The sequence below is a fragment of the Heterodontus francisci genome, chromosome 10 (assembly GCF_036365525.1).
Source record: "Heterodontus francisci isolate sHetFra1 chromosome 10, sHetFra1.hap1, whole genome shotgun sequence".
NCBI lineage: Eukaryota > Metazoa > Chordata > Chondrichthyes > Heterodontiformes > Heterodontidae > Heterodontus > Heterodontus francisci.
The window spans coordinates 124,410,347-124,438,305 of NC_090380.1; the positions used below are offsets into that span (position 1 = coordinate 124,410,347).

The following is a 27,959-nucleotide window of genomic DNA, read 5'->3' on the forward strand; positions in this document are numbered from 1 at the left end:
TGTGTACAGTTCTGGGCACCACACTATGGGAAGGACGTGATTGCACTGAAGAGGGTGCAGAGGAGATTCACTAGGTTGTTGCCTGGGCTGGAGCATTTCAGCTATGAAGAAAGACTGAAAAGGCTAGGGTTGTTTTCCTTAGAGCAGAGAAGGCTGAAGGGGGATCTGATTGAGGTATTCAAAATTATGAGGGGCATTGATAGTTTCGATAGGAAGAGACTTTTTCCCTTCGCAGAGGGGTCAATAACCAGAGGGCATAGATTTAAGGCAAGGGGCGGATGGTTTAGAGGGGATTTGAGGAAAAATCTTTTCACCCAGAGGGTGGTTGGAATCTGGAATACACTGCCTGAAGTGGTAGAGGCAGGAACCCTCACAACATTTAAGAAGTATTTAGATGAGCACTTGAAATGCCATAGCAAACAAGGCTACGGGCCAAGTGCTGGAAAATGGGACAAGAATAGTTAGGTGCTTGATGGCTGGCACAGACACGATGGGCCGAAGGGGCTGTTTCTGTGCTGTATAACTCTATGACTGTATGACTCAATGGTTATAATATTCCAAAATTCCCTGGATGCGGGAAAGGTTCCAGTGGATTGGAAAAATGCTAATATAATGCCCTTATTCAAAAAGGGAGGGAGGCAGAAAGTAGGAAACAATAGACCAGTTAGTTTAACATCTGTCATTGGGAAATTGTTAGAATCCATTATTAAGGAAGTAATAACAGGACATTTAGAAAGTCAAAACGCAATCCATCAGAGTCAGCATGGTTTTATGAATGGTAAATCGTCTTTGACTAATTTGTTAGAGTTCTTCGAAGCTGTAACAAATAAAGTGGATAAAGGGGATCCTGTAGATGTAGTATATCTGGACTTCCAGAAGGCATTTGATAAGGTGCTGCACAAAAGGTTAATCCACAAGGTAAGATTCCGAAGAAGGGTCACTGACCCGAAACGTTAACTCTGCTTCTCTTTCCACAGATGCTGCCAGACCTGCTGAGAAGATCACATGGGGTTAGGGCTAATTTATTAGCTTGGATAGAGGATTGGCTAACCAACAGAAAACAGAGAGTCGGGATAAATGGGTCTTTTTCTGGTTGGCAAGATGTAACTAGTGGGGTGCCACAGGGTTCGGTCCTCGGGGCCCCAACTATTTACAATCTATATTAATGACTTGGATGCAGGGATGGAAGGTACAAAAGCCAGATTTGCAGATGACACTCAAATAGGTGGGATAGTAAGTTGCAATAAAGAAATAAGAAATTTACAAATGGATATGAATAGGTTTGGTGAATGGGTCAAAATTTGGCAGATGGAGTTTAACATGGATAAGGGCGGCACAGTGGCGCAGTGGTTAGCACCGCAACCTCACGGGTCCAGCGGCCCGGGTTTGTTCTGGGTACTACCTGTGCGGAATTTGCAAGTTCTCCCTGTGACTGCGTGGGTTTCCTCCGGGTGCTCCGGTTTCCTCCCACGTGCCAAAGACTTGCAAGTATAGGTAAATTGTAAGAATTGCCCCTAATGTAGGTAGGTGGTAGGAGAATTGAGGGAGGGTGGGGATGTAAGAGGGAAAATGGGATTAATGTAGGATTGGTATGAATGGGTGGTTGATGGTCAACGCGGACTCGGTGGGCCGAAGGGCCTGTTTTGTTGCTGTATCTCTCTACGACTCTAAGTGTGAGTTAATCCATTGTGGTCGGAAGAATAGAAAGGCAAATTACTATCTAAATGGAGAGAAACTTCCGAGTGCTTCATTGCTCCATTACCATCAAGCCAAGGGGATCAACCCTGGTTCCATGAAGAATGCAGGAGAGTGTGCCAGGAACATCACCAGGGATACCTAAAAATGCGGTGTTAACCTGGTGGAGCTACAACACATGACAACTACTCGCATGCCAATCAGCAGAAGAGGCAAGCAATAGACAGCTAAGCAATCCCATAATCAATGGATCAGGTTTAAGCTCTGCAGCCCTGCCACATCCAGTCTTGAATGGTGGTGGACAATTAAACAACACACAGGATGGGGGAGCCTAGTACACCAGTGCAAAAGAAAAGGCTGAAGCATTCTCAACCATCATCAGGCAGAAGTGGTGAGTGGATGACCCATTTTGCCCTTCTCCCAAGATCCACAGCATCACAGATACCAGTCTTCAGCCAATCTAATTCACTCCACATGATATCAAGAAACGGCTGAAGGCACTGGATCCTGCAAAAGCCATGGATCCTGACAGCATCCAGGCTTGAGTTCTGAAGACTTGTGATGTAGAACTAGCCACGCCCCTAGTCTAGCTACAACACTGGCATTCATCCGACAATGTGGAAAATTGCCCAGGTATGCCTATCCACAAAAGGCAGGACAAATCCAATCCAGCCAATTACTACCCCATCAGTTTACTCTTGATCATCAGCAAAGTGATGGAAGGTGTCATCAACTATGCTATCAAGCGGCACTTAAACATCAATAACTTGCTCACCGATGCCTAGTTTAGGTTCCGCCAGGGCCACTCAGATCCTGACGTCATTACAGCCTTGGTCCAAAAGAGCTGAACTCGAGGTGAGGTGAGAGTGATTGCCCTGGATATCTAGCCAAACTGTAGTCAATGGGAATCGAGGGGAAAACTCTCCAATGGTTGGAGTCATACTTGGCACAAAGAAACATGGTTGTGGTTTTTGGAGGCCAATCATCTCAGTCCTAGGACATCGCTGCAGGAGTTCCTCAGGGTAGTTTCGTAGGTCCAACCATCATCGGCTGCTTCATCAATGACCTTCCCTCCATCGTAAGGTTTGAAGTATGGATGTTTGCTAATTGGTACTGAACATAATACAATTGCAACTCATCAGTTACTGAAGCAGTCTGTGTCCAGATGCAGCAAGACCTGGACAACATTGAGGTTTGGGCTGATAAGTGGCAAGTTACATTCACTCCACACAAGTGCCAGGCAATGACCATCTCCAATAAGAGAATCTAAGCATCTCCCTTTGACATTCAATGGCATTACCATCGCTGAATCCCCCACTATCAACATCCTGGGGGTTACCATTGATCAGAAACTGAACTGGAACAGCCATATAAATACTGCGGCTACAAGAGCAGGTCACAGGCTGGGAATTCTGCAGCAAGTAACCCATCTGCTCACTCTTCAAAGCCTCTCCGCCATCTACAAGGCAGTGTGATGGAATACTCTGTATCTGCCTGGATAAGTGCAGCTCCAACAACACTTAGGAAGCTTGGCATCATCCAAGACAAAGCAGCCTGCTTGATCAGCACCCCATCCACCAGCTTACACATTAACTTGCTTCACCACCGATGCACAGTGGGAGCAGTGCGTACCATCTACAAGATGCACTGTAGCAACTCACCAAAGCTTCTATGACAGCACCTTCCAAACCCGCGATCTCTTCCACCTAGAAGGACAAGGGCAGCAAATTCATGGGAACGCCACCACCTGCAAATTTCCCTTCAAGCTGCACAACATCCTTGGAACTATATCGCCGTTCCTTCACTGTCGCTGGATCAAAATCCTGGAATACCCTCCAACGACTCCAACCAGAGTTTTCCCCCTGATTCTCATTGACTCAAGTTTTGCTCGGGCTCCTTGATGCCACACTTGGTCAAATGCTGCCTTGATGTCAAGGGCAGTTACTGTCACCTCACCTCTGGAGTTCAGCTCTTTTGTCCATGTTTATCCAAGGCTATAATGAGGTCAGGAGCTGAGTGGCCCTGGCGGAACCCAAACTGAGCATTATTGAGCAGGTTATTGCTGAGCGTGTGCAGCTTGATAACACTGTCGATGACTCCATCACTTTGCTAATGATCGAGGGCAGACTGATAGGGCAGTGGCGCAGTGGTTAGCACCGCAGCCTCACAGTTTCAGGGACCCGGGTTCAATTCTGGGTACTGCCTGTGCGGAGTTTGCAAGTTCTCCCCGTGACCGTGTGGGTTTTCGCTGGGTGCTCCGGTTTCCTCCCACCGCCAAAGACTTGCAGGTGATAGGTAAATTGGCCATTATAAATTGCCCCTAGTGTAGGTAGATGGTAGGGAATATGGGATTACTGTAGGGTTAGTATAAATGGGTGGTTCTTGGTCGGCACAGACTCGGTGAGCTGAAGGGCCTGTTTCAGTGCTGTATCTCTAAATAAAATAAATAAAAATAAATAATTGGTCAGGTTGGGTTTGCCCTGCTTTTTGTGGAAGCTGTTCCGCCATTCAGTGAACTCATGGTCGATCTGTATCTTAACTCCGTTTACCCACCTTAATTCCATAACCCTTACTGTTCTGTACTCAAGGGAATATAAGCCTCTTCTCTGCAAACTGTCGTCATTATTTAAATTAACCCTTTCAGACCTGGGATAATACTTCACCTTTATTTTGGTTCTAATCATCTGGGCGTGGAGACTTGGGAGTGATGGGTTTACAAAACTGGAGACAGGGACCTTAGAATAATGCTGCAGGGAAACCTGAGACCTGGGTCAGGAGACTTATGTTACTGGTCTGAGCAACTGAATTGACATGCATGTGCAGCAATTGATGCCGGTGTAAGGTGATCCCTTGTTGGAATCTGCCATTTTAATTTGGTGAATTGTTCATTGAGCTGCATTTGATCTGTGTTTCTAGATGCCAGTCATACCCCAGATGTCCAGCAACACTGAACCTGGCCCCAGCTGCACCAAGTCCGACCCTGATGCCTCAAGCCCTGTCCCTGCTGAGTCTCAGACATCTATGGAAGCTGACAAAGGAGCCATTTACAGGTAGAGCTGCACCAAATCCTTCTGCAGTTTGGGCAACAGCTGCATAGCCTAGAGTTCAAGTATACAAATAACTACAAGCGCTGGAAACATACACCTCGTAGAGATAAAATAAAATGGGTTAACAGTGGCTTTCCAGCATTTTCTGTATTTATTTTATGCTTTTAAAGGCATATGTTTTTAAACATGGTTACAGGTAACTTCAGACTTGTGAATCAGTTCAATAAACGATGCATCATAATGTGCATGGTATTCTTAAAAAATGTGGCATTAGTTTGATGCGGGTAACCCTTCGGTAATCCTGTAAAATGCGTCACAGTGTGAACATAGGCAAAAGTTCACACATTAAGGATAAATGAAGTTTGAAAAAAGAATTGGGAGCAATTAAATTTACACACTCCACTAACGCCGGAGGAGCCACCCTGTGGATATTCACTAGTTTGGTATCTGACAGAAAACAGAGTAGGAATAAATGAGTCATTCTCACATTGGCAGACTGTGATAATGGGGTTCTGCAAGGATCAGTACTTGGGCCCCAGCTGTTCACAACATAAATATATCAATGATTTGAATGTGGGGGCCAAATGTAATATTTCCGAGTTCGCAGGTGACACAAAACTAGGTGGGAATGTGTGCTGTGAGGAAGATGCAAAGGAGCTTGGGCGGCACAGTGGCGCAGTGGTTAGCACCGCAGCCTCACAGCTCCAGCGACCCGGGTTCAATTCTGGGTACTGCCTGTGTGGAGTTTGCAACTTCTGCCTGTGTCTGCGTGGGTTTTCTCCGGGTACTCCGGTTTCCTCCCACATGCCAAAGACTTGCAGGTTGATAGGTTAATTGGCCATTATAAATTGCCCCTAGTATAGGTAGGTGGTAGGGAAATATAGGGACAGGTGGGGATGTGGTAGGAATATGGGATTAGTGTAGGATTAGTATAAATGGGTGGTTGATGGTCGGCACAGACTCGGTGGGCCGAAGGGCCTGTTTCAGTGCTGTATCTCTAAACTAAACTAAAGCTTCAAGGGGATTTGGACAGACTTAGTGAGTGGGCAAGAATGTGGCAGATGGAAGATATGTGGAAAAATGTGAGGCTATCCATTTTGGTAGGAGGAACAGATGTGCAGAGTATTTCTTAAATGGTATGAGATTAGAAAGTGTAGATGTACAAAGGGACCTGGTTGTCCTAGTCAATAAGTCACTGAACGCTAACATGCAGGTGCAGCAAGGAATGAAGAAGGCTAATGGTATGTTAGCCTTTATCACAAGAGCATTTGAGTACAGGAATAATGAAGTCTTGCTTCAATTGTATAGAACCTTGGTTAGACTGCACCTGGAGTACTGTGTGCAGTTTTGGTCCCCTTACCTTAGGAAGGATATTATTGCCATAGAGGGAGTGTAGCGGAGGTTCACCAGACTTGTTCCCGGGATGGCGGGACTGTCCTATGCAGAGAGATTGGGGAAACTGGGCCTGTATTCTCTAGAATTTCGAAGAATGAGAGGTGATCTAATTGAAACCTACAAAATACTTAAAGGGATAGACAGGGTAGATGCAGCTAAGATGTTTCCCCTGGTTGGGGAGTCTAGAACCAGGGGACACAATTCAAAATAAGGGGGAAGCCACTTAGGACAGAGATGAGGAGAAATTTCTTTACTCAGAGGGTTGTGAATCTTTGGAATTCTCTAACCCAGAGGGCTGTGGAAGCTCAGTCATTGAGTATGTTTAGAGCAGAGATTGACAAATTTCTAAATACCAATGACATAAAGGGATACTGTGGGGAAAGGCATTGAACTGGATGATCAGCCCTGATCGTATTGAATGGCGGAGCAGGCTCAATGGGCTGAATGGCCTACTCCTGTTCCTGTGTTCCCATGTGTTACATGAGCCACTCACTGATTTCAGTGCAACTGTATTTACAACAACATTTATTACCTGTGACAACCTGCACTTCAAGTTTCGTTAAATTTAATTGCTTTTATACAGATCAGTTATGGGATTTGGGATAGTTTTGCAATTGCTTAGCATCGCCTCCAATGCACTGAAAGAGAGAGACCAGAAGTGTCCCTCTCTGACATTGAGAGAGACAAGGTGTGATCCCTGTCCGGCAGCGAGAAGAGACCAGGTGTGATCCCTGTCTGGCAGCGAGAAGAGACCAGGAGCGATCCCTGTCCGGCAGCGAGAAGAGACCAGGAGCGATCCCTGTCCGGCAGCGAGTAGAGACCAGGAGCGATCCCTGTCCGGCAGCGAGTAGAGACCAGGAGTGATCCCTGTCCGGCAGCGAGTAGAGACCAGGAGTGATCCCTGTCCGGCAGCGAGTAGAGACCAGGAGTGATCCCTGTCCGGCAGCGAGTAGAGACCAGGAGTGATCCCTGTCCGGCAGCGAGTAGAGACCAGGAGTGATCCCTGTCCGGCAGCGAGTAGAGACCAGGAGCGATCCCTGTCCGGCAGCGAGTAGAGACCAGGAGCGATCCCTGTCCGGCAGCGAGTAGAGACCAGGAGCGATCCCTGTCCGGCAGCGAGTAGAGACCAGGAGCGATCCCTGTCCGGCAGCGAGTAGAGACCAGGAGCGATCCCTGTCCGGCAGCGAGTAGAGACCAGGAGCGATCCCTGTCCGGCAGCGAGTAGAGACCAGGAGCGATCCCTGTCCGGCAGCGAGTAGAGACCAGGAGCGATCCCTGTCCGGCAGCGAGTAGAGACCAGGAGCGATCCCTGTCCGGCAGCGAGTAGAGACCAGGAGCGATCCCTGTCCGGCAGCGAGTAGAGACCAGGAGCGATCCCTGTCCGGCAGCGAGTAGAGACCAGGAGCGATCCCTGTCCGGCAGCGAGTAGAGACCAGGAGCGATCCCTGTCCGGCAGCGAGTAGAGACCAGGAGCGATCCCTGTCCGGCAGCGAGTAGAGACCAGGAGCGATCCCTGTCCGGCAGCGAGTAGAGACCAGGAGCGATCCCTGTCCGGCAGCGAGTAGAGACCAGGAGCGATCCCTGTCCGGCAGCGAGTAGAGACCAGGAGCGATCCCTGTCCGGCAGCGAGTAGAGACCAGGAGCGATCCCTGTCCGGCAGCGAGTAGAGACCAGGAGCGATCCCTGTCCGGCAGCGAGTAGAGACCAGGAGCGATCCCTGTCCGGCAGCGAGTAGAGACCAGGAGCGATCCCTGTCCGGCAGCGAGTAGAGACCAGGAGCGATCCCTGTCCGGCAGCGAGTAGAGACCAGGAGCGATCCCTGTCCGGCAGCGAGTAGAGACCAGGAGCGATCCCTGTCCGGCAGCGAGTAGAGACCAGGAGCGATCCCTGTCCGGCAGCGAGTAGAGACCAGGAGCGATCCCTGTCCGGCAGCGAGTAGAGACCAGGAGCGATCCCTGTCCGGCAGCGAGTAGAGACCAGGAGCGATCCCTGTCCGGCAGCGAGTAGAGACCAGGAGCGATCCCTGTCCGGCAGCGAGTAGAGACCAGGAGCGATCCCTGTCCGGCAGCGAGTAGAGACCAGGAGCGATCCCTGTCCGGCAGCGAGTAGAGACCAGGAGCGATCCCTGTCCGGCAGCGAGTAGAGACCAGGAGCGATCCCTGTCCGGCAGCGAGAAGAGACCAGGAGTTTTTTTTTGTCTTTTTCATGGGATATAGGAGGTTACTGGCAAGGCCTGCATTTGTTGCCCAGCCCTAGTTGCCCTTGAACCAAGTGGCTTGCTAGGCCATTTCAGAGGACTGTTAAGAGTCAATTACGTTGCTGTGGGTCTGGAGTTACATGCAAGCCACACCAGGTAAGGACGGCAGATTTTCCTCCCTGAAGGATATTAGAGAACCAGATGGGTTTTTACGACAATCAATGATATTTTCATGGCAGTGTTACTGAGACCAGCTTTCAATTCCAGATTTCTATTAATTAATTAAATTTGAATTCCATCAGCTGCTATGTCCCCAGGGAATTAGCCTGGGCCTCTGGATTACGAGTCCACTAACATTACAACTGCGCCAAAGCCTCCCTCTCTCCCGCATTGAGAAGAGACCAGGAGTGATCCCTCTCTCCCGCATTGAGAAGAGACCAGGAGTGATCCCCCTCTCCCGCATTGAGAAGAGACCAGGAGTGACCTCCTCACCCGCATTGAGAAGAGACCAGGAGTGATCCCCCTCTCCAGCATTGAGAAGAGACCAGGAGTGATCCCCCTCTCCCGCATTGAGAAGTGACCAGGAGTGATCCCCCTCTCCCGCATTGAGAAGTGACCAGGAGTGATCCCCCTCTCCCGCATTGAGAAGTGACCAGGAGTGATCCCTACCCCTCTAAAGGCACTTTCCTGTATCAAAGCCACTACAAGAAAAAGTGCAGTAATTTGAGAAGGCTCACCACCACCTTTTGAAGGTCATCTTGGGATGGATACTAAATGCAACCTCTTCAGCAATACCCATATAGCTAGAATGAATAAAAAAGATTCACAAATAAGATGTATTCTTAATTTAAAATGCACACAAAATGGAGTCTGAGTGATGCGGTGTTTTAGGCACTGGTCTTTCACCAAACCAGTCCAGACCACTATGCATGTACTATGTAGAAAGAGGTTTGATAGGATTGGCAGTGAGCCTGGGTCCTCATCAGTGTTAACAGGGGAGATTCCACACTGGCTGTTTTGCTAATTGGAGACAATGCAGTGGGTGCAGTCTTTAGCTGTGGACAGATTTCTAGTGTCACAAGTGAGATGGTTTTCCATTTCCCAGTGCTTTCTACCTTCGAAGGGTACAGAATATCCCAAAAAGTGAAAGAAGTACAGATCCGAAATTACATTGAAATGACTGTCCGTATCATTCCCTCTCGGTTTCGATATTGAGGAGAGTGAGAGTCAGTAACAGACTGCAGCTGCTGATGCTTATACTATCCTGTATTTATTTGCAGACATCCTCTGTTCCCACTCTTGGCTCTCCTGTTTGAGAAATGTGAGCAGTCGACCCAAGGCTCTGAGTGCATCACCTCGGCGAGCTTCGATGTGGACATCGAAAACTTTGTCCGCAAACAGGAAAAGGAAGGGAAGCCGTTTTTCAGTGAAGATCCAGAAATTGATAACTTGGTGGGTTGTGTTTATTGGGAGCTGCCTTTGCATTGTTGCTGCCTCCACAGGAGTGAGTACTTCTGGTGTTATGCTTACTGCTCTTTTCAGGAAACCTTCCCAAAGCAACATTTCTGAGCAGCTGGCAGGTGCTGTGCCTGAAGGGAGAAGCTAATGAGTGTGCTATTCACTTTCTGCTGGGCATTTGTGAGATATTCTACTCACAACAGTGTTAGAGGGCAGAAATGGTGCTGTGAACCTATCCACAGTCGAGAGAAATGGACTTTATCGGGACTTGTCAGTACAACTCTTAAGTACAATTATTTTTAAAATGATGCTTTAGTTAAAACTAAAGCAAGGTCACAAATGTGTAAGTACTTACGATTAGTACTGTCTACTGCTCTGGTCTTTAGTATGCTGGTACTCAGTATTGCAATTCCTCTGTCCACAATCTGTCAAGTTCTCAATGAGCTGAGTGGCACTCCTGTGTATGTGGACAAGTGAATAGAGCCACAATTTGCTGTTTCAGTTGCCAGTTGGACTGTAAAAGAGTTTGGAGATTGGATGGAAGGAGGGAGACTGCACTGCTTGGATCAGGCAACTGATTTCCTTACTGACATGACAGTCTCTAGAATGAATAAGAATGATTGTGCATTCAATTTACGTTTTTTGCTATTACATATATAATTTTTTGAATAATCAAGTTTTGTTGCAGACTGAGACGATTCAGCCCCTCATCCTTGTTCCACTGCACGTTCTTGTGTTCTCTACATTGGAGATGCTGTCTATTCTAATCCCCTTTAATTTTTCTTTTCTCTAATTTTCCTAAAATTCCATGATTGACTCCGTTTCATTTGCCACTTGTGATCATGAATTCCATATTCGAATAACTCTGCATGAAAACATTCCTTCTAACCTCCTCCTTTTATGTTTCTAACCCTAATAAAGTTGATGACCCTTGTTATCCATATGATGACCCAGTGGAAGTGGAAACAATCTTTCCCTATTTACTCTCTCAAACACTTCATAATTTTGAACAGCTCTAGTAGAATCCTCCTTAACCATTTCCCTAATGAACACAGCCTTATTTTTAAAAATATCTTTCCTCCTATCTATTTCTCTACACTGGTGATATTCTTGTGAATGGACTTTAAACCTTTCCACTGAGAGATTTAATGGTGGAGTTAAATGGTAGTATTTACTTCAACGTGGAAACAGACTCTCCTCTGTCTATATAGATATAAATCCAGTTACCAGATTTTGTCACCTGGAAGTTACTGTAAATATTGCAGCTGTTATCTACTCTTCTTATGTTCCAGCTTCCATAAAGAATTCACAGACTTTCATATTAGCATCGATTAGCTCAGGTTCCTTGTGCTATCTGCTATTTATTTCATCTTTCCTTTTTGTATTGTGTAGATGGTGAAAGCAATCCAAGTGTTGCGTATTCATCTGTTGGAGCTGGAGAAAGTTAATGATCTGTGCAAAGATTTCTGCAACCGTTATATTGCTTGTCTGAAAACTAAAATGAACAGTGAAAACCTATTGAGCAGTGATCCAGGAGGTCCTTATGCGTCTGTCCAAACCCAGGTAATGATGGTATCCCTTCGATAAACTGTCTCACCTCTCTGGCACAATCCACCATTGATGCGTTAAGGTCTCAGATTCTAGCTGGGTTTCATTTATGACTATGAGAAAGTGACCATTCAGGAAACTGGTGTAGTTGACTGAACTTTCTTAACTGAGAAATACAATATTGAACTTTGGGGACTTGAGTAATTAAGGAGAAGCTTGCAATGGTTTTATTTTTACTGATTATGTTCTGACTTAACTTAGAGTCATAGAGTTGTACAGCACAGAAACAGGCCCTTCGGCCCATCGTGTCTGTGCCAGCCATCAAGCACCTAACTATTCTAATCCCATTTTCCAGCACTTGGCCCGTAGCCTTGTATGCTATGGCGTTTCAAGTACTCATCTAAATGCTTCTTAAATGTTAATGGGTTCCTGCCTCTACCACCTCTTCAGACAGTGTGTTCCAGATTCCAAACACCCTCTGGGTGAAATTTTTTTTTCTAAAATCCCCTCTAAACCTCCTGCCCCTTACCTTAAATCTATGCCCCCTGGTTATTGAACTCTCCGCCAAGGGAAAAAGTTTCTTCCTAACTAACCTATCAATGCCCCTCATAATTTTGTAGATCTCAATCATATCTCTCCTCAGCCTTCTCTGCTCCAAGGAAAACAACCCTAGCTTTTTCAGTCTCTCTTCATAGCTGAAATGCTGCAGCCCAGGCAACATCCTGGTGAATCTCCTCTGCACCCTCTCCAGTGCAATCACATCCTTCCTATAGTGTGGTGCCCAGAACTGTACACAGTACTCCAGCTGAGGCCTAACTAGCATTTTATACAGCTCCATCATAACCTCGCTGCTGTTATATTCTATGCCTCGGCTAATAAAGGCAAGTATCCCATATGCCTTCCAAACCACCTTATCTACCTGTGCTGCTGCCTTCAGTGATCTATGAACAAGTACACCAAGGTCCCTCTGACCTTCTGTACTTCCTAGGGTCCTACCATCCATTGTATATTCCCTTGCCTTGTTAGTCCTCCTGAAATGCATCACCTCACACTTCTCAGCATTAAATTCCATTTGCCACTGCTCTGCCCATCTTACCAGCCCATCTATATCGTCCTGTAATATAAGGCTTTCCTCCTCACTATTTACGACACCACCAATTTTCGTGTCATCTGTGAACTTACTGATCATACCTCCTATATTCATGTCTAAATCATTAATGTACACCTCAAACAGCAAGGGTCCCAGCACCGATCCCTGTGGTACATCACTGGTTACAGGCATCCACTCGCAAAAACAACCCTCGACCATCACCCTCTACCTCCTGCCACTAAGCCAATTTTGGATTCAATTTGCCAAATTGCCCTGGATCCCATGGGCTCTTACCTTCTTAACCAATCTCCCATGCGGGACCTTCTCAAAAGCCTTACCTGATTGAGATGTACAAAATCATGAGAGGTATAGACAGGGTGGATAGCAAGAAGCTTTTTCCCAGAGTGAGGGATTCAATTACTAGGGGTCACGAGTTCAAAGTGAGAGGGGAAAAGTTTAGGGGGGATATGCGTGGAAAGTTCTTTACGCAGAGGGTGGTGGGTGCCTGGAACGTGTTGCCAGCGGAGGTGGTAGACGCGGGCACGATAGCGTCTTTTAAGATGTATCTAGACAGATACACGAATGGGCAGGAAGTAAAGAGATACAGACCCTTAGAAAATAGGCCACATGTTTAGATAGAGGATCTGGATCGGTGCAGGCTTGGAGGGCCGAAGGGCCTGTTCCTGTGCTGTAATTTTCTTTGTTCTTTGTTTGTTCTTTGACATCAACTGCTTTACCCTCATCTGCACATATCGTCACCGCCTCAAAAAATTCAATCAAGTTAGACAGACACGATCTTCCCCTGACAAAGCCGTGCTGACTATCCCTGCCTCTCCAAGTGGAGATTAATCCTGTCCCTCAGAATTTTTTCCAATCGTTTCCCAACCACTGATGTTAGACTCACCGGCCTGTAATTACCTGGTTTAGCCCTGCTACCCTTCTTAAATAATGGTACCACATTCGCTGTCCTCCAATCCTCTGGTACCTCTCCTGTGGTCAGAGAGGATTTGAAAATTTGTGTCAGAGCCCCTGCAGTCTCCTCCCTTGCCTCACATAACGGCCTGGGGATTTATCCACTTTTAAGCCTGCTAAAACAGCTAATACTTCCCCCCTTTCAATGCTAACATGTTCAAGTATATCACAATCCCCCTACCTGATCTCTACACCTACATCATCCTTCTCCATAGTGAACACTGATGAAAAGTAATCATTTAAAACCTCACCTATGTCCTCCAGCTCCACACACACATTGCCACTTAGGTCCCTAACTCTTTCCCTGGTTATCCTCTTGCCCTTAATATACTTATAAAATGCCTTAGGATTTTCCTTTTTTTTGCCCGCCAATGTTTTTTCATGCCCCCTCTTCGCTCTCCTAATTACTTTTTTAAGTACCCCCCTACACTTTCTGTACTCCTCTAGTGCCCCCCGCTGTTTTCAGCGCTCCGAATCTGCCATAAGCCTCCTTTTTTTCCCCCGATCCAATCCTCTATATCCCTTAACATCCAGGGTTCCCTGGACTTGTTGGTCCTACCCTTCACCTTAACGGGTACATGTTAGCTCTGAACCCTCACTATTTCCTCTTTGAATGACTCCCACTGATTCCCATCTGATTTAAGAGATGTCGACCTTCCTACAAGTAGCTGCTCCCAGTCCACTTTGGCCAGATCCTGTTTTATCATCTTAAAATCGGCCTTCCCCCAATTCAGTACCTTTATTTTCGGTCCATCTTTGTCCTTTTCCATAACCATCTTAAATCTTAGAGTTATGGTCACTATCCCAGAAATGCTCCCCCACTGACACTTTTACCATTTGTCTGGCTTCGGATTAGGTCCAGTACTGCCCCTTCTCTTGTAGGACTTTCTCCCTACTGGCTCAAAAAGCTTTCCTGTCTGCATTTTAAGAATTCCGCCCCCTTTAAGCCTTTTGCACTAAGACTATCCCAGTTGATATTGGGGAAGTTGAAATCCCCCTACTATTATTACCCTATTATTTTTACACCTCTGAGATTTGCGTACATATCTGCTCCTTTATCTCTCCCTGACTGTTTGGAGGCACCGCCTCCTCTTTTATCCCCTCCCCTGCCAGGCCTGAAGATGCTATAACCTGGAATATTGAGCTGCCAGTCCTGCCCCTCCCTCAACCATGTCTTTGTGATTGCGATAATATCATAATACCATGTGCTAATCAACACCCTCAATTCATCTGCCTTATTAGTAAGACTCCTTGCATTAAAATAGATGCAATCCAGCCTTGCATTTTTCACTTGTGCCTTAACAGGTCTATATTTGCTCTGCCTTCCAGACTGACTCAGTTTCTCGTCTATATTTGACTGTGCATCACCCCCTACTGTACCTCCACTCTGTATCCCATCCCCTGCCAAATTAGTTTAAACCGCCCCAACAGCACTAGCAAACCTCCCAGCAAGGATGTTGGTCCATTCCGGTTCAGGTGCAACCCGTCCATCTTGTACAGGTCCCACCTTTGCCAGAAACAGACCCAGTGATACAGGAAACTAAAGCCCTCCCTCCTGCACCACCTCCTCAGCCACGCATTCATCTGCTCTGTGTTAGCAATAATATCATAATGCCATGTGATTGCTAATTGCTCTGTGGGTTCTGTTCCCACAGACTGTTACACTGTATTTAGTGATCTCTGGGTTGTTTTAGCCTTAAGTTTTTTTCCCAACTGTTTGGCAAAACAGAAGAAAAGCATGGCCTCACTGTGAAAGCTCAGCAATTCACTCCCCTCCCCGATATATTTTGCAATACCACAAGAACTTGCATTTATATAGTGCCTTTAATGTAGTAAAACTTCTCAAGGTATTCACAGGAACATTATCAGACAAAATTTCAAAAAACTTAGCCACAAGGAAATATTATGATAAATGATCAAAAGCTTGGTAAAAGAGGTAAGTTTTAAGAATAATCTTAAAAGAGGAGACAAAGGCAGAGAGGTTTAGGGAGGCAATTCCAGAGCTTAGGGCCTTGGAGACTGAAAACACGTCTGCCAATGGTGAAGCAATTGCAGTCAGAGATGCACAAGAGGCCAGAATTGGGTGAGATCTCAGAGGGTCATAAGGCTAGAGAGGATTACAGAAATAGGGTGGGATGAGGCCATGGAAGAATTTGAAAACGAGGATGAGAATTTTAACCTTGAGGCATTACTGAACTGGAAGCCAATGTAGGTCAATGAGTACAGGGGTGATGGGTGAATGAATTAGGACATGGATGACAGAGTTTTGGATAAGCTCAAGTTCTAAGAGGGTGGAAGATGGGAGGCCAGACAGGATAGTTGAGTCTGAAAGTTGTCGCGGCCAGGTGAGGAGGGGGTCTCGGGCTGCTCTCTTGCCCTTCCTCTTGTTTGACTGCAACACGATTTACTCCTTTTTAAACAGTGGTTGTGCTCATCACCTCTGAGTGTTTTACCTGTTTACCTTTACTGTGATCGTGAAAGAACCAATCGGACAGGTTTTCTTGAGTTTAAACAAGAGGTAAGTTTATTATACTTAACACTCTAACCCTGATTTAAAATAATTAAAAATATGAGACACTTTCACGCATACATTCACACGGGAATCACATGCACGCAAATACATTACAGAGGGCAAAATAGATTTGGTGCTTGGATTAAAGTCCAGAATAAATGAAACTTAAATACAGAGTCTTTGAAGTGGATGATAGGGTAGTCTTCGGCTGAAGCTGTATTCTTGAAGTCCTCACTGGTTAAAATGCACTTTGTAGTTGGCTGGCTATGCTCAGGATTTTTTGAAGGCAGAATTGTAGTTGCCGTTCTTCCACTGGTCGCTGGCTGTAGCAGTCTTTAGGCTTGGAGGGCCCACTGTCGTATACTGTTTTCAAACTTGATGTTTTCTGGAGAGAGAGAGAAAGAGAGAAAACTGCTGTCTTCAGTGAGTGTAACAAAACTTCTCTTTTTTCAGAGATGGACAGACGGTCTCACGGTTCTGTCAATCCCCTTTGTCTTTAATGAGGTACAGGGTTCAGAATTGGCTCCACGGGTTCCAGGATGCCAATATTTACACTCGGAAGGGTTTGCTCTTTCAAAGTTAATGTGTCAGGATTGCCTTGACTGTCATGCTAATGAAGCCATTTTAGGTAATTCAATCACATAGAACAAGCCATTGTTCTGGGTCCATGCTGCTCAAACCTCTGGCTCCGGGTGGCTCTTTTGAATATGAAAAGGTGTTTCAGATGCAAATTGCGGTGGCCATCTTGGCTGCTAGTTTTTTAAAAAGTTACTGCAGGATTTTTTCCCATTAAAAGTCTAATGTAAGTTTCCAACTGATGAAATTAATATTTCTCATTTGGCATGGGGGTTTTCTTGACAAAGTAAAGATATGGAAGAGGGTTTCAGCAGCAGGTAAGCTGAGGCAGGGGTGGAGATGGACGATGTTTTGGAGGTGGAAGTCGTGAACAGCACAGAATTCTGCTCTCTCTTCACTCTAGAGATTCTCTCAAAGCTGCAGCTGTCTCTAAGGTCAATCATCTCAGTCCTAGGACATCACTGCAGGAGTTTCTTAGGGTAATATCCTTGGCCCAACTATCTTCAGCTGCTTCTTCAATGACCTGCCCTCCATCATAAGGTCAGATGTGGAGATGTTCACTGATTCCACAAGGTTCAGACCCATTTGCTACTCCTCAGATACTGAAGCAGCCCGTGTCCATATGCAGCAAGACCTGGACAACATCCAGGCTTGAGCTGATAAGTGGCAAGTAACATTTGCATAGAATGTATTAAAAGAGGAGGAGTGTGAAATATTAGCTATGATAAGCATAATGAGAGAGGAAGTACGAGAGGGTCTGACATTCTTGAAAGTGGATAAATCGCCAGGGCCGGATAAATTGCATCACAGGTTGTTGAAGGAAGCCAGGGTGGAAATAGTGGGTATGCTGAGGATCATCTTCAAATCCACACTGGATACGGGCAAGGTGCCAGATGATTGGAGGTCTGCGAACGTTGTACTATTATTTTAAAAGCGTGCGAGGGATAGGCTAAATAATTATAGGCCGGTCAGTCTGACCTTGGTGGTGGGTAAATTATTAGAATCAGTTCTGAGAGATAGGATAAACTGCCACTTAGAAAGGCACAGATTAATCAGGGATAGTCAGCATGGATTTGTTAAGGGAAGGTTGTATCACTAACTTCTTTGAGTTTTTTGAGGAAGTAACCAGGAAGATTGATGAAGGTAGTGCAGTGGATGTGGTCTACATGGATTTTAGTAAGGCATTTGCCAAGGCCCTGCATGGCAAGGTGGTTAGAAAAATGAAAGCCCATGGGATACAGGAGAATGTGGCTGGTTGGATCCAAAATTGGCTCAGTGACAGGAAAAAAACGGGTAGTAGTCGACACATGTTTTTGTGAATGAAAAGCGGTATCCAGTGGCGTTCCACAGGGCTCAGTGTTGGGTACCTTGCTGTTTGTGGTATATATTAATGATTTGGACTTAAATGTCGGAGGCATAAATGGGAAATTTGCAGATGACGCAAAAATTGTCCGTGTAGTTGATAGTGAAGAGGATAGCTGTAGACTCCAGAATGATATCAATGATTTGGTTGAGCGGGCAGAAAAATGGCAAATGGAATTCAGTCTGGAGAAGTGTGAGGTAATTCAATTGGGGAGGGCAAATAAAGCAAGGGAATACACAATAAAAGGGAGGATATTGTTACGACCAGGTGTGAAAGGTGTCCAGGGGTCCTTTACTGTCTTCACCTGGTCTTATTGTAACAGGGTTTAAATTTAAACACACTGTGTTTTGAGCATCCCCTTGGTGAATCCTTGTTCACCACTTTCCAATTAAGAGGCAAAGAAATGAGCATTAACAGGCATTCTTCGGTTTAAAGAAGTAAAGTGAAATTTATTAAACCTTAAACTTAAGCTCTATTACAGTTCACGCCTGCACACATGCAAATAGGGACAGAAAAGAACAGAAGAAAAATAAAATGGAGAGGTTTGAGGCAGTCTCTAAAGGTGGTTTCTTGTTGTTTCTGTGTTTCCAGCTTGCCATAGAGTCCTTGATTGTAGACAGCTCTTACTTTTCGTTGGGGCCCAGTATTCTTAAATCTTGTTCACTGTAGGAGACTTTTCTTTGTTGGGGTTCATATGTCTTCAATGGTTTCCTATGCTGTGATGAGATGAGAGCAGACAGGAGAGAGGTGTTCTCAGTCCAGGAAAAAAGTGTCTTCTGATTTCCAATTCCTTGTTGGAAGTTCAAATTCAAAAAACTCCAACAGTCAGTCATGTGATTAAAACTGGTCTGACCACTTCTTCTGTGTATTGGGGAAGCAAAAGACTGGGCCCCTTTTGTTCCAACACTGTCTGTCTCCTGCAAATGTCCCTCCAGTCAGGGGCTTTCAATTTTAAGTTTTAATGTTCATGTGGTGAAATCATGTGTGCCTCAGTCTTGGCAGGTGGGGGTTTGCCTGACACCTCCACACCCAGGGGAATGAAATGCGATTTGAGGAAAAACGGCACATTTCATTACAGGGTTTGAGAGAAATATAAGATACAGAAAGAAAAAAATATGCATTTCTCTCTTTCATTTCCATTCATTCACCAATCTGTTTTAATTTCTCCCTTTTTTTCTCTGGAGAGTTAGTAGAGGGCAGGTCTGTCCTGAATTCTGAGTCATGCAAAGACTTTTGGCTTCAGGGGATGGGTGGTTCCCTTTTCCTCTGACTGTGGGGGAGGAGTCTTTGTTAATCTCCCCTTTGTTCTCTGGAACACTCCTACCTGCAGGTATTTGTGCAGAGTTGGCTGCAATCTCCTGTGGCACTTCGACAGGGTGAGGTAGCACCCTCACGCTTTCTGTGTCCCCTAGAGGTCTCTGTTTCTGCAGGTTCCTGTAAATACTGTTAGTAACTCTGGTGGGGTGCTTCTAGAGTCTGCGTTTACATAGGAGGTTGTGGGGTCTAACGTTTCACATTGCTCGGATTTGGTTGACCAGACAGTAGGGGTCTTTATCTGTGATTCATCCCGGACTTCCTTTAATCTGCCCTCTTGGTCACTTTTTCCCTTTCTCTTTCCAAAATTTTGCCAGCTGTGTGCCTGCCTGTCCCCTTTTGTTCTCAGCGGGGGTCCCTTACAGCTCACCAGCCCTCTGCTGGAGGGTCCTCCTAACATCAGTACAGGATTTCGGGGTGCAGGTTTCACTGTAGGTTGGAGTTTACCCTCAACTTGGCACATGTGGCAACTCCTGCAGTACTCCATTACATCTTTGTAGAGTTTTGGCCAGTCAAACTGCTGTCTTATGCGGGCTTTGGTCTTTCATATGCTGGCACGTATGGCTACTGTCGTCTCGTGGGCCCTTCTTAATATTACTCCCTGGTACCTCTGTGGCATCACTAACTGGTGAACTACTGTCCACTCCTTGCCCTCAGGTCTGGGGAGAACTCCATTTCCTCATCAGTATCCCATTCTTTAAATAGTAGCAATCAGGGACTCCCTCTGTTTCACTTTCAGACTGGGCAGCCTGTGCTAACTCTCGCAATACTGGGTCGGCTTGCTGAGCCTCAGCTAGGGAAAATCCATTTAATTCATTCCCTGGGTCTCCTAACTTTCCAAAGAAAGTCTCGGACAGGCAGACCTCATCGTCATTTGCAGTCTCCTCTGGGGGAGCTGGTTTGATCATGGCCTGACCCACTACACATTCAGGGGGCTGTGTCCTGCCACTGCCCTGTCTGACCTCTGACCTCCTGCGGTCTTTCTTTCACTACTGGTGGGGCTACCACCTTTACCTCCGCCAGATCATTACCTAGGAGCAGGTCAAGCCTGTCCACAGGCAAACTAGGGACAATCCCTATGGTCCCAGTCCCGAAATTAGGTTGCTCTCCAGGTGCACCCGGTGTACAGGTACAGGCATACATTGCCCTCCAATACCATTCACCGCCATTCTGGTGTTCACTGCACTCTCTGGGGGAAAGGTCAGGCCTTTTCCCAGTAAAAGAGATCGAGTGGCTCCTGTGTCCCTGAGAATCAGTATGGGCTTGCTTGTCCCACTTGAGGGGTATGGGGTTACTTTCCCTTCAAATACAAAATCCTGACAACCTTCAGGAATCCTATTAACTTTTCCTGCACTGGCTGTCATAAGCTTCCTGGGTCTCACTCTTAATGCAGTTAAAGCCACATCTTGTTCTGTGTTTTCCATCTGGGTTCTGTCTGCACTGCGGGTGTGCCCTGATTAACCCTACCGGTTTTTCCTTTAGTTTCCAGCAGTCAGCTTTTAAATGCCCAGCCTTATTACAATGGAAGCACACAGGTCTCCGGGTCTCTCTCTTGCTTAGAGCACCTTCCTTTTTGGCTGGAACAGTGCCCTCTGTGTCTCCTGCTTTCCTTTCTCTTCCAGAACTGCCTGGGCTTCTATCACCTTCCCACCCTTTGTCCTTTTCGGTGATGAGGAAAGGTTCTCCCTGGGAAACCAACTTATAAATTAAAGCAAACTCATTGGCCAGAACGGCCGTTTGCCGGGCTCACTGAACCCGCTGCTCCTCTACATGGGTCTTTACTGAGAATGGGAGAGAGTTTTTAAATTCCTCGAACAGGATTACTTCTCTGAGAGTCTCATAGCTGAGCTGTATTTTTAAAGCCCTCAGCCACTAGTCAAAAGCCAGCTGCTTACTTCTTTCAAACTGTGGATAAGTTTGATTGACTTGTTTTTTGAGGGTTCTAAAGTTCTGGCGATAGGCTTCGGGTACAAATCCCCATGCCCCGAGGATAGCATTTTTGGTCAGTTCATAATTTGATGAACTTTCAGCTGGAAACAAGGAATAAACCTAAAGGGCTTTTCCAGTTTGTTTTCTTTGTATTAAAAGGAACCAGGTCTCAGCTGGTCATTTTAGCTGCCTTGCCATTTCTCAAAAGATACGAAAAACGCTTCCACATCTTCCTCATTGAATTTTGGAATTAATTGAGTGAGTTTTAGCAATCTTGTACCCACCCCGAATTATGCTGCTCCATATTGACCATGCTTTCACTGGGGTTAGTCTGTCGCCCCCTAGCTAACTCAAGCCGCTTCAGATTCTTTCCGGAATATTCTTCCTCTCTCTCTCTCTCTCTCTCTCTCTCTCTTTCCTTTTCCTGTCTTTCATTTTCTTTACATTCCTTTTGGAAGGCTCTCTCTTTCTCCCTCTCCCTTTACTCAGATTCAAGTTTCCTTTATTCTCATTATATCTTTGCTAACAATACCCTGTCATATTCTGTTTCTAACACTGTTTCTGCTTCTTCAGATTCAGGGGAAAAATGGTTGGTCACTGTCCTTAGGAGTTCAGCCTTCCTAGCCTTGCCACGTACAGTGATCCCACATTGCTCAGCTATTTTCCTCAACTTCTCCATAGATAGTGCTTTTAACTTATCCCAAGTTACTTCACCCTGGCTTGGAGAGTCATAGAGTTGTACAGCATAGAAACAGGCCCTTCGGCCCACCGCGTCCATGCCGACCATAATGCCTATCTATACTAATCCCACCTGCCTGCATTAATTCCATATCCCTCTATGCCTTGCTCATTCAAGTACCTGTCCAGATGCCTCTTAAATGTCGCTACTGTTCCTGCCTCCACCACCTCCTCTGGCAGCTCATTCCAGATACCCACAATTCTTTGTGTGAAAAATTTACCCTTTTGATCCCCTTTAAACCTCCTCCCTCTCACCTTAAATCTATGCCCTCTAGTTTTACTCACCCCTGCCATGGGAAACAGACTCTGGCTATCTACCCTATCTATGCCTCTCATAATTTTATATACCTCTATCATGTCCCCTCTCAGCCTCCTTTGCTCCAGGGAAAACAGACCCAGCCTATTCCAATCTCTCTTTATAACTCAAGCCCTCTAAACCAGGCAACGTCCTTGTGAATCTTTTCTGCACCCTCTCTAGCTTAATCACATCTTTCCTGTAGTGCGGTGACCAGAACTGCACACAGTACTCCAAATATGGCCTAACCAACGTTATGTACAACTGTAACATGATGTCCCAACTCTTGTACTCAATGCCTCGGCCGATGAAGGCAAGCATGCCATACGCCTTCTTCACCACCCTGTCTACCTGTGTTGCCACTTTCAGGGAACTGTGTACTTGCACCCCAAGGTCTCTGCTCAACAACACTCCCCGGGGCCCTGCCATTCACTGTATATGTCCTGCCCTGATTTAACTTCCCAAAATGCATCACTCCGCACTTGTCTGCATTAAATTCCATTTGCCAATCCCTTGCCCACTTTCCCAGTTGATCTATATCCTGTTGTAACCATAGACAACCTTCTTCACTGTCCACTATACCACCAATTTTGGTGTCATCTGCAAACTTACTAATCATGCCCCCTACATTCACATCCAAGTCATTAATATATATGACAAACAACAGAGGGCCCAGCACCAATCCCTGCGGCACACCACTGGTCACCGGCCTCCAATCTGAAAAACAACCCTCCACTACCACCCTCTGTCTCCTATCACCAAGCCAATTTTGTATCCAATTGGCTAGCTCGCCCTGGATTCCATGTGTTCGAACCTTCTGGACCAGCCTACCATGCGGGATCTTGTCAAAGGTCTTGCTAAAGTTCCTGTAGACAACGTCCATCGCCCTGCCCTCGTCAATCCTCTTGGTCACCTCCTCGAAAAACTCAATCAAATTCGTGAGACATGATTTCCCACGCACAAAGCCATGCTGACTATCCCTAATCAGACCATGCCTTTCCAGATGCGTATTAATCCTGTCTCTCAGAATCCCTTCCAATAACTTTCCCACCACTGATGTAAGGCTCACCGGCCTGTAGTTCCCTGGCTTATCCCTGCTGCCCTTCTTAAATAAAGGCACAACATTAGCTATCCTCCAGTCTTCCGATACCTCAGCCGTGGTTAACAATGATATAAAAATCCCTGCCAGGGCCCCAGCAATCTCCTCCCTTGCTTCCCATAGCATCCTAGGATACACCTGATCAGGCCCTGGGGATTTATCAACCTTAATGCGCTTCAAAACCTCCAACACTTCCTCCTTTGTAATGTTGATATGCTCCAGGATATTGGTGTTTCCTGCCTTGAACTCACTAGCTTCCATGACCTTCTCCACGGTAAATACAGACGAGAAGTATTCATTTAAGACCTCGTCCATTTCATGTGGCTCCACACATAGATTGCCACACTGATTCTTAAGGGGACCTACTCTCTCCCTAGCTACCCTTTCACTCTTAATATACTTATAGAATCTCTTAGGATTCTCATTTATCTTATCTGCCAGGGAAATCTCATGGTCCCTTTTCACCCTCCTAATTTCCTTCTTAAGTGTACTTCTACATCCCCTATACTCCTCGAGGTACTCGCTCGATCCCAGCTGCCTATACCTGACATATGCCTCCTTCTTTGTCCTGACCAGACCCTCAATATCCCTTGTCAACCAAGGTTCCCTAAACTTGCCAGCCTTGCCCTTCCATCTAGCAGGAACATGCCGGCCCTGAACTCTTCCTATCTCACTTTTAAAAGCCTCCCGCTTGCCAGACGTCCCTTTACCTGTGAACAGCCTCTCCCATTCAGCTTTTGAGAGTTCCTGTCTGATGCCATCGAAATTAGCCTTCCCCCAATTTAGGACTTCAACCTGAGGACCAGTCCTATCCCTTTCCAGAACTATCTTGAAGCTAATAGAGTTATGGTCACTGGTCCCAAAGTGCTCCCCCACTGACACATCAACCACCTGCCCATCCTCATTTCCTAAGAGGAGGTCGAGTGTAGCCCCTTTCTCTAGTAGGGCCATCCACATACTGCTTCAGAAAACTATCCTGGACACACTTAACAAAGTCTTCCCCATCTGATCCCTTAGCACTAAGGCAGTCCCAGTCAATATTAGGGAAGTTAAAATCATCTACTATTACAACCCTATAATTCCTACACCTATCTGTGATTTCCCTACATATATGCTCCTCCACTTCCCTCTGACTATTGGGCCTATAGTATAATCCCATCAAAGTGATCACCCCTTTCTTATTTCTAAGTTCTACCCATATGGCCTTGCTGGACGTTCCCCCCGGGATATCCTCTCTAAGTACTGCCGTGATGTCCTCCCTAATCAATAGTGTAACTCCCCCTCCTCTCTTACCTCCACCTCTGTCACGCCGGAAGGATCGGTACCCCGGAACATTGAGCTGCCAGTCCTGCCCATCCCTCAACCACGTTTCTGTAATAGCTATAATATCACAATCCCATGTACCGATCCATGCTCTGAGTTCTCGCTTCAATTGCAGACATGTTGGTATTCAATCTCACACGACCACAAGAAAACCTGTATTGAAATTTGCTCTTTTTGATTGGGAACAATTTGGCTTCCCACTTCCAATTTATCTCGTTTGTCTGTGTGCTAGCATCCAAATTTCTGTTTCGACCAGGTGAGAAAGGTGTCTAGGGGTCTGTTACTGTCTTCACCTGGTCTATTGTAACAGGGTATTGTTTTTTAAAAACTGTCATAGAGTTAAACAGCACAGAAACAGGCCCTTCGGCCATCAAGCACATTTCTATTCAAATCCCATTTTACAGCACTTGGCCCGTAGCCTTGTTTACTAAGGCAAAACTGTGTTTTGAGATCCCCCTTTGTGAATCCTTGTTCACAGCTTTCCAATTATAAGGCAATGAAGTGAGCATAAACAGGCTTTTTTCGGTTTCAAGGAGAAATGTAAAATTTATTAAACCTTAAACTTTAACCTAATCAGGTTAATGCCTACGGATATATGAAGCACCCACACTAGCATGCACGTGCGATGCACACATGCAAATAGATACAGAAAAGAGCAGAAGAAAAATAAAATGGAGAGGTTTGAGGCAGTCTCTAAAGGGGGTTTCTTGTTACTGTTTCTGTGTTTCCAACTTGCCGTAGAGTCCTTGATTGTCGACAGCTCTTACTTTTCGTTGATGCCCAGTATTATTCTTAAATCTTGTTCACTGGAGGAGACTTTTATCTCTTGGGGTTCATATGTCTTCAATGGTTTCCAAAGCTAGTGAGAGCAAGATGAAAGCAGACAGGAGAGAGGTGTTCTCAGTCCAAGAGAATGGTGCCTTCTGATTTCCAATTCTTTGTTGGAAGTTCAAATTCAAAAAAGTCCAACAGTCAGTCATGTGATTAAAACTGGTCTGACCACTTCTTCTGTGTATTGGGGAAGCAAAAGACTGGGTCCCTTTGTTCCAACACTGTCTGTCTCCTGCAAATGTCCCTCCAGTCAGGGGCTTTCAATTTTAAGTTTTAATGTTCATGTGGTGAAATCATGTGTGCCTCAATCTTGGCAGGTGGGGGTTTGCCTGACACTATTGAGGGCGATAGAAGAAATGCGAGACCTAGGAGTGCATGTCCACAGGTCCCTGAAGGTGGCAGGTAGATAGAGTGGTGAAGAAGGCATATGGAATGCTTTCCTTATTGGTCGAGGTATAGAATACAAAAGCAGGGATGTAATGCTGGAACTGTATAAAACACTGGTTAGGCCACAGCTGGAGTATTGTGTACAATTCTGGTCACCATATTACAGGAAGGGCATAATTGCTCTGGAGAGAGTACAGTGGAGATTACAAGAATGTTGCCAGAGCTTGAAAGTTGCATCTATGAGGAAAGATTGGATCGGCTCGGGTTGTTTTCCTTAGAACAGAGGAGGCTGAGGGGTGACTTAATTGAGGTGTACAAAATTATGAGGGGCCTAGATAGAGTAGACAGGAAGGACCTGTTTCCCATAGCCGAGAGGTCAATTACCAGGGGGCACAGACTTTAGGTGATTGGTAGAAGGATTAGAGGGGACATGAGGAAAAACTTTGTCACCCAGAGGGTGATGGGTGTCTGGAATTCACTGCCAGGAACAATGGTGGAGGCAGAAACCCTCAACTCATTTAAAAGGTACCTGGACATGCACCTGAAGTGCTGTAACTGGCAAGGCTATGGACCAGGTGCTGGAAGGTGGAATTAGATTGAGCAGCTAGTTTTTTTGGCCGGCGCAGACACGATGGGCTGAATGGCCTCCTTTGTCGTAATTTTTTTATTCTAATGCTATGTCACAGGGAGTGGTTGAGGCAGAGATCATTACATATTTGAAGGCAAAAGCTGAATAAATAGAAAGAAATAGACAAGTTGCAAAAAAAGGTTTTGGATTGGGGAGAGCGAATTTTAGTAAAATAAGACAGGATCTGGCCAAGGTAGACTGGAAAGAGTTACTTGTCGGGAAATCTACAGAAGAGCAGTGGGAGGCATTCAAAAAGGAAATTGGGAGGGTACAGGCCCAACATGTTCCCTCTTGGGTAATAGGTAGGAGTAACAAGCCCAGAGAACCATGGATGAACAGAAACATTCAGGAACAAAAACAAGAAATGCTGGAATCACTCAGCAGGTCTGGCAGCATCTGTGGAAAGAGAAGCAGAGTTAACGTTTCGGGTCAGTGACCCTTCTTCGGAACTGACAAATATTAGAAAAGTCACAGATTATAAGCAAGTGAGGTGGGGGTGGGGCAAGAGATAACAAAGGAGAAGGTGCAGATTGGACCAGGCCACATAGCTGACCAAAAGGTCACGGAGCAAAGGCAAACAATATGTTAATGGTGTGTTGAAAGACAAAGCATTAGTACAGATTAGGTGTAAATACACTGAATATTGAACAGCAGCAAGTGCAAACCTGAAAAAAAACCTGAAAAAAACAGTGGGTAAGCAAACTGAACAAACTAAGATGAAATGAAATAAATGCAAAAAAAGATTGTAAAGAATGTAAAAAAAAAAAGGAAGAAAAAATAACTAAAAATGAAAGTAAAATGGGGGGCTGTCATGCTGTGAAATTATTGAACTCAATGTTCAGTCCGGCAGGCTGTAGTGTGCCTAATCGGTAGATGAGATGCTGTTCCTCGAGCTTGCGTTGATGTTCACTGGAACACTGCAGCAATCCCAGGACAGAGATGTGAGCATGAGAGCAGGGGGGAGTGTTGAAATGGCAAGCAACCGGAAGCTCAGGGTCCTGCTTGCGGACTGAACGGAGATGTTCCGCAAAGCGGAACATTCAGGGTATGATGAGAAGGAAAAGAGAGGCTTTTAGCAAATACAAGGAGAGCAAATCAATGGAGGCATTAGTGGAATACAGAAAGTTGTAGGATGGAGCTTAAGAAAGCAATTAGGAGAGCAAAGAGGGGATATGAGAAAGCTCTGGCTGGTAAAAGTAGGGAAAATCCCAAGATATTCTATAAGTATATCAATGGGAAGAGGGTAACCAGGGAAAGAGTAGGACCCATTAGGGACCAAGGGGAAAATCTGTGGGTGGAGACAGAGGACATTGGTAGGGTGTTGAACGAATACTTCACATCTGTCTTCACCCAAGAGAATGAGGATGTAGATATGGAACTCAGAGAGAGAGAGGTTTTTGCGCAAATTGTCATAGGGAGTGACAAGGTATTGGAGGTTTTGGCAGGCTTAAAAGTGGACAAATCTCCAGGTCCGGACGATTTGTGTCCCAGGATGCTGTGGGAGGCGAGGGTGGAGATTGCAGGGGTTCTGACCCAAATTTTTATTTCCTCTCTGGCCACTG

General features: G+C 45.8%; 1 protein-coding gene across 7 annotated transcripts in view; it reads left to right on the plus strand.

The window, feature by feature from the left end:
• Positions 1–27,959, plus strand: part of pknox1.1 (pbx/knotted 1 homeobox 1.1) — a 197,835-nt gene that overhangs the window by 106,078 nt on the left and 63,798 nt on the right. For all 7 annotated transcript variants that reach the window (XR_010975897.1, XR_010975898.1, XR_010975899.1 and 4 more), the window contains 3 exons: positions 4,612–4,745; positions 9,615–9,786; positions 11,185–11,355. Coding sequence is in view for 4 of the 7 variants with exons in the window: in XM_068041312.1 (XP_067897413.1) it covers positions 4,612–4,745; positions 9,615–9,786; positions 11,185–11,355 (477 nt within the window). In the remaining 3 variants the exon portion in view is untranslated. The remainder of the gene's footprint in view (positions 1–4,611; positions 4,746–9,614; positions 9,787–11,184; positions 11,356–27,959) is intronic.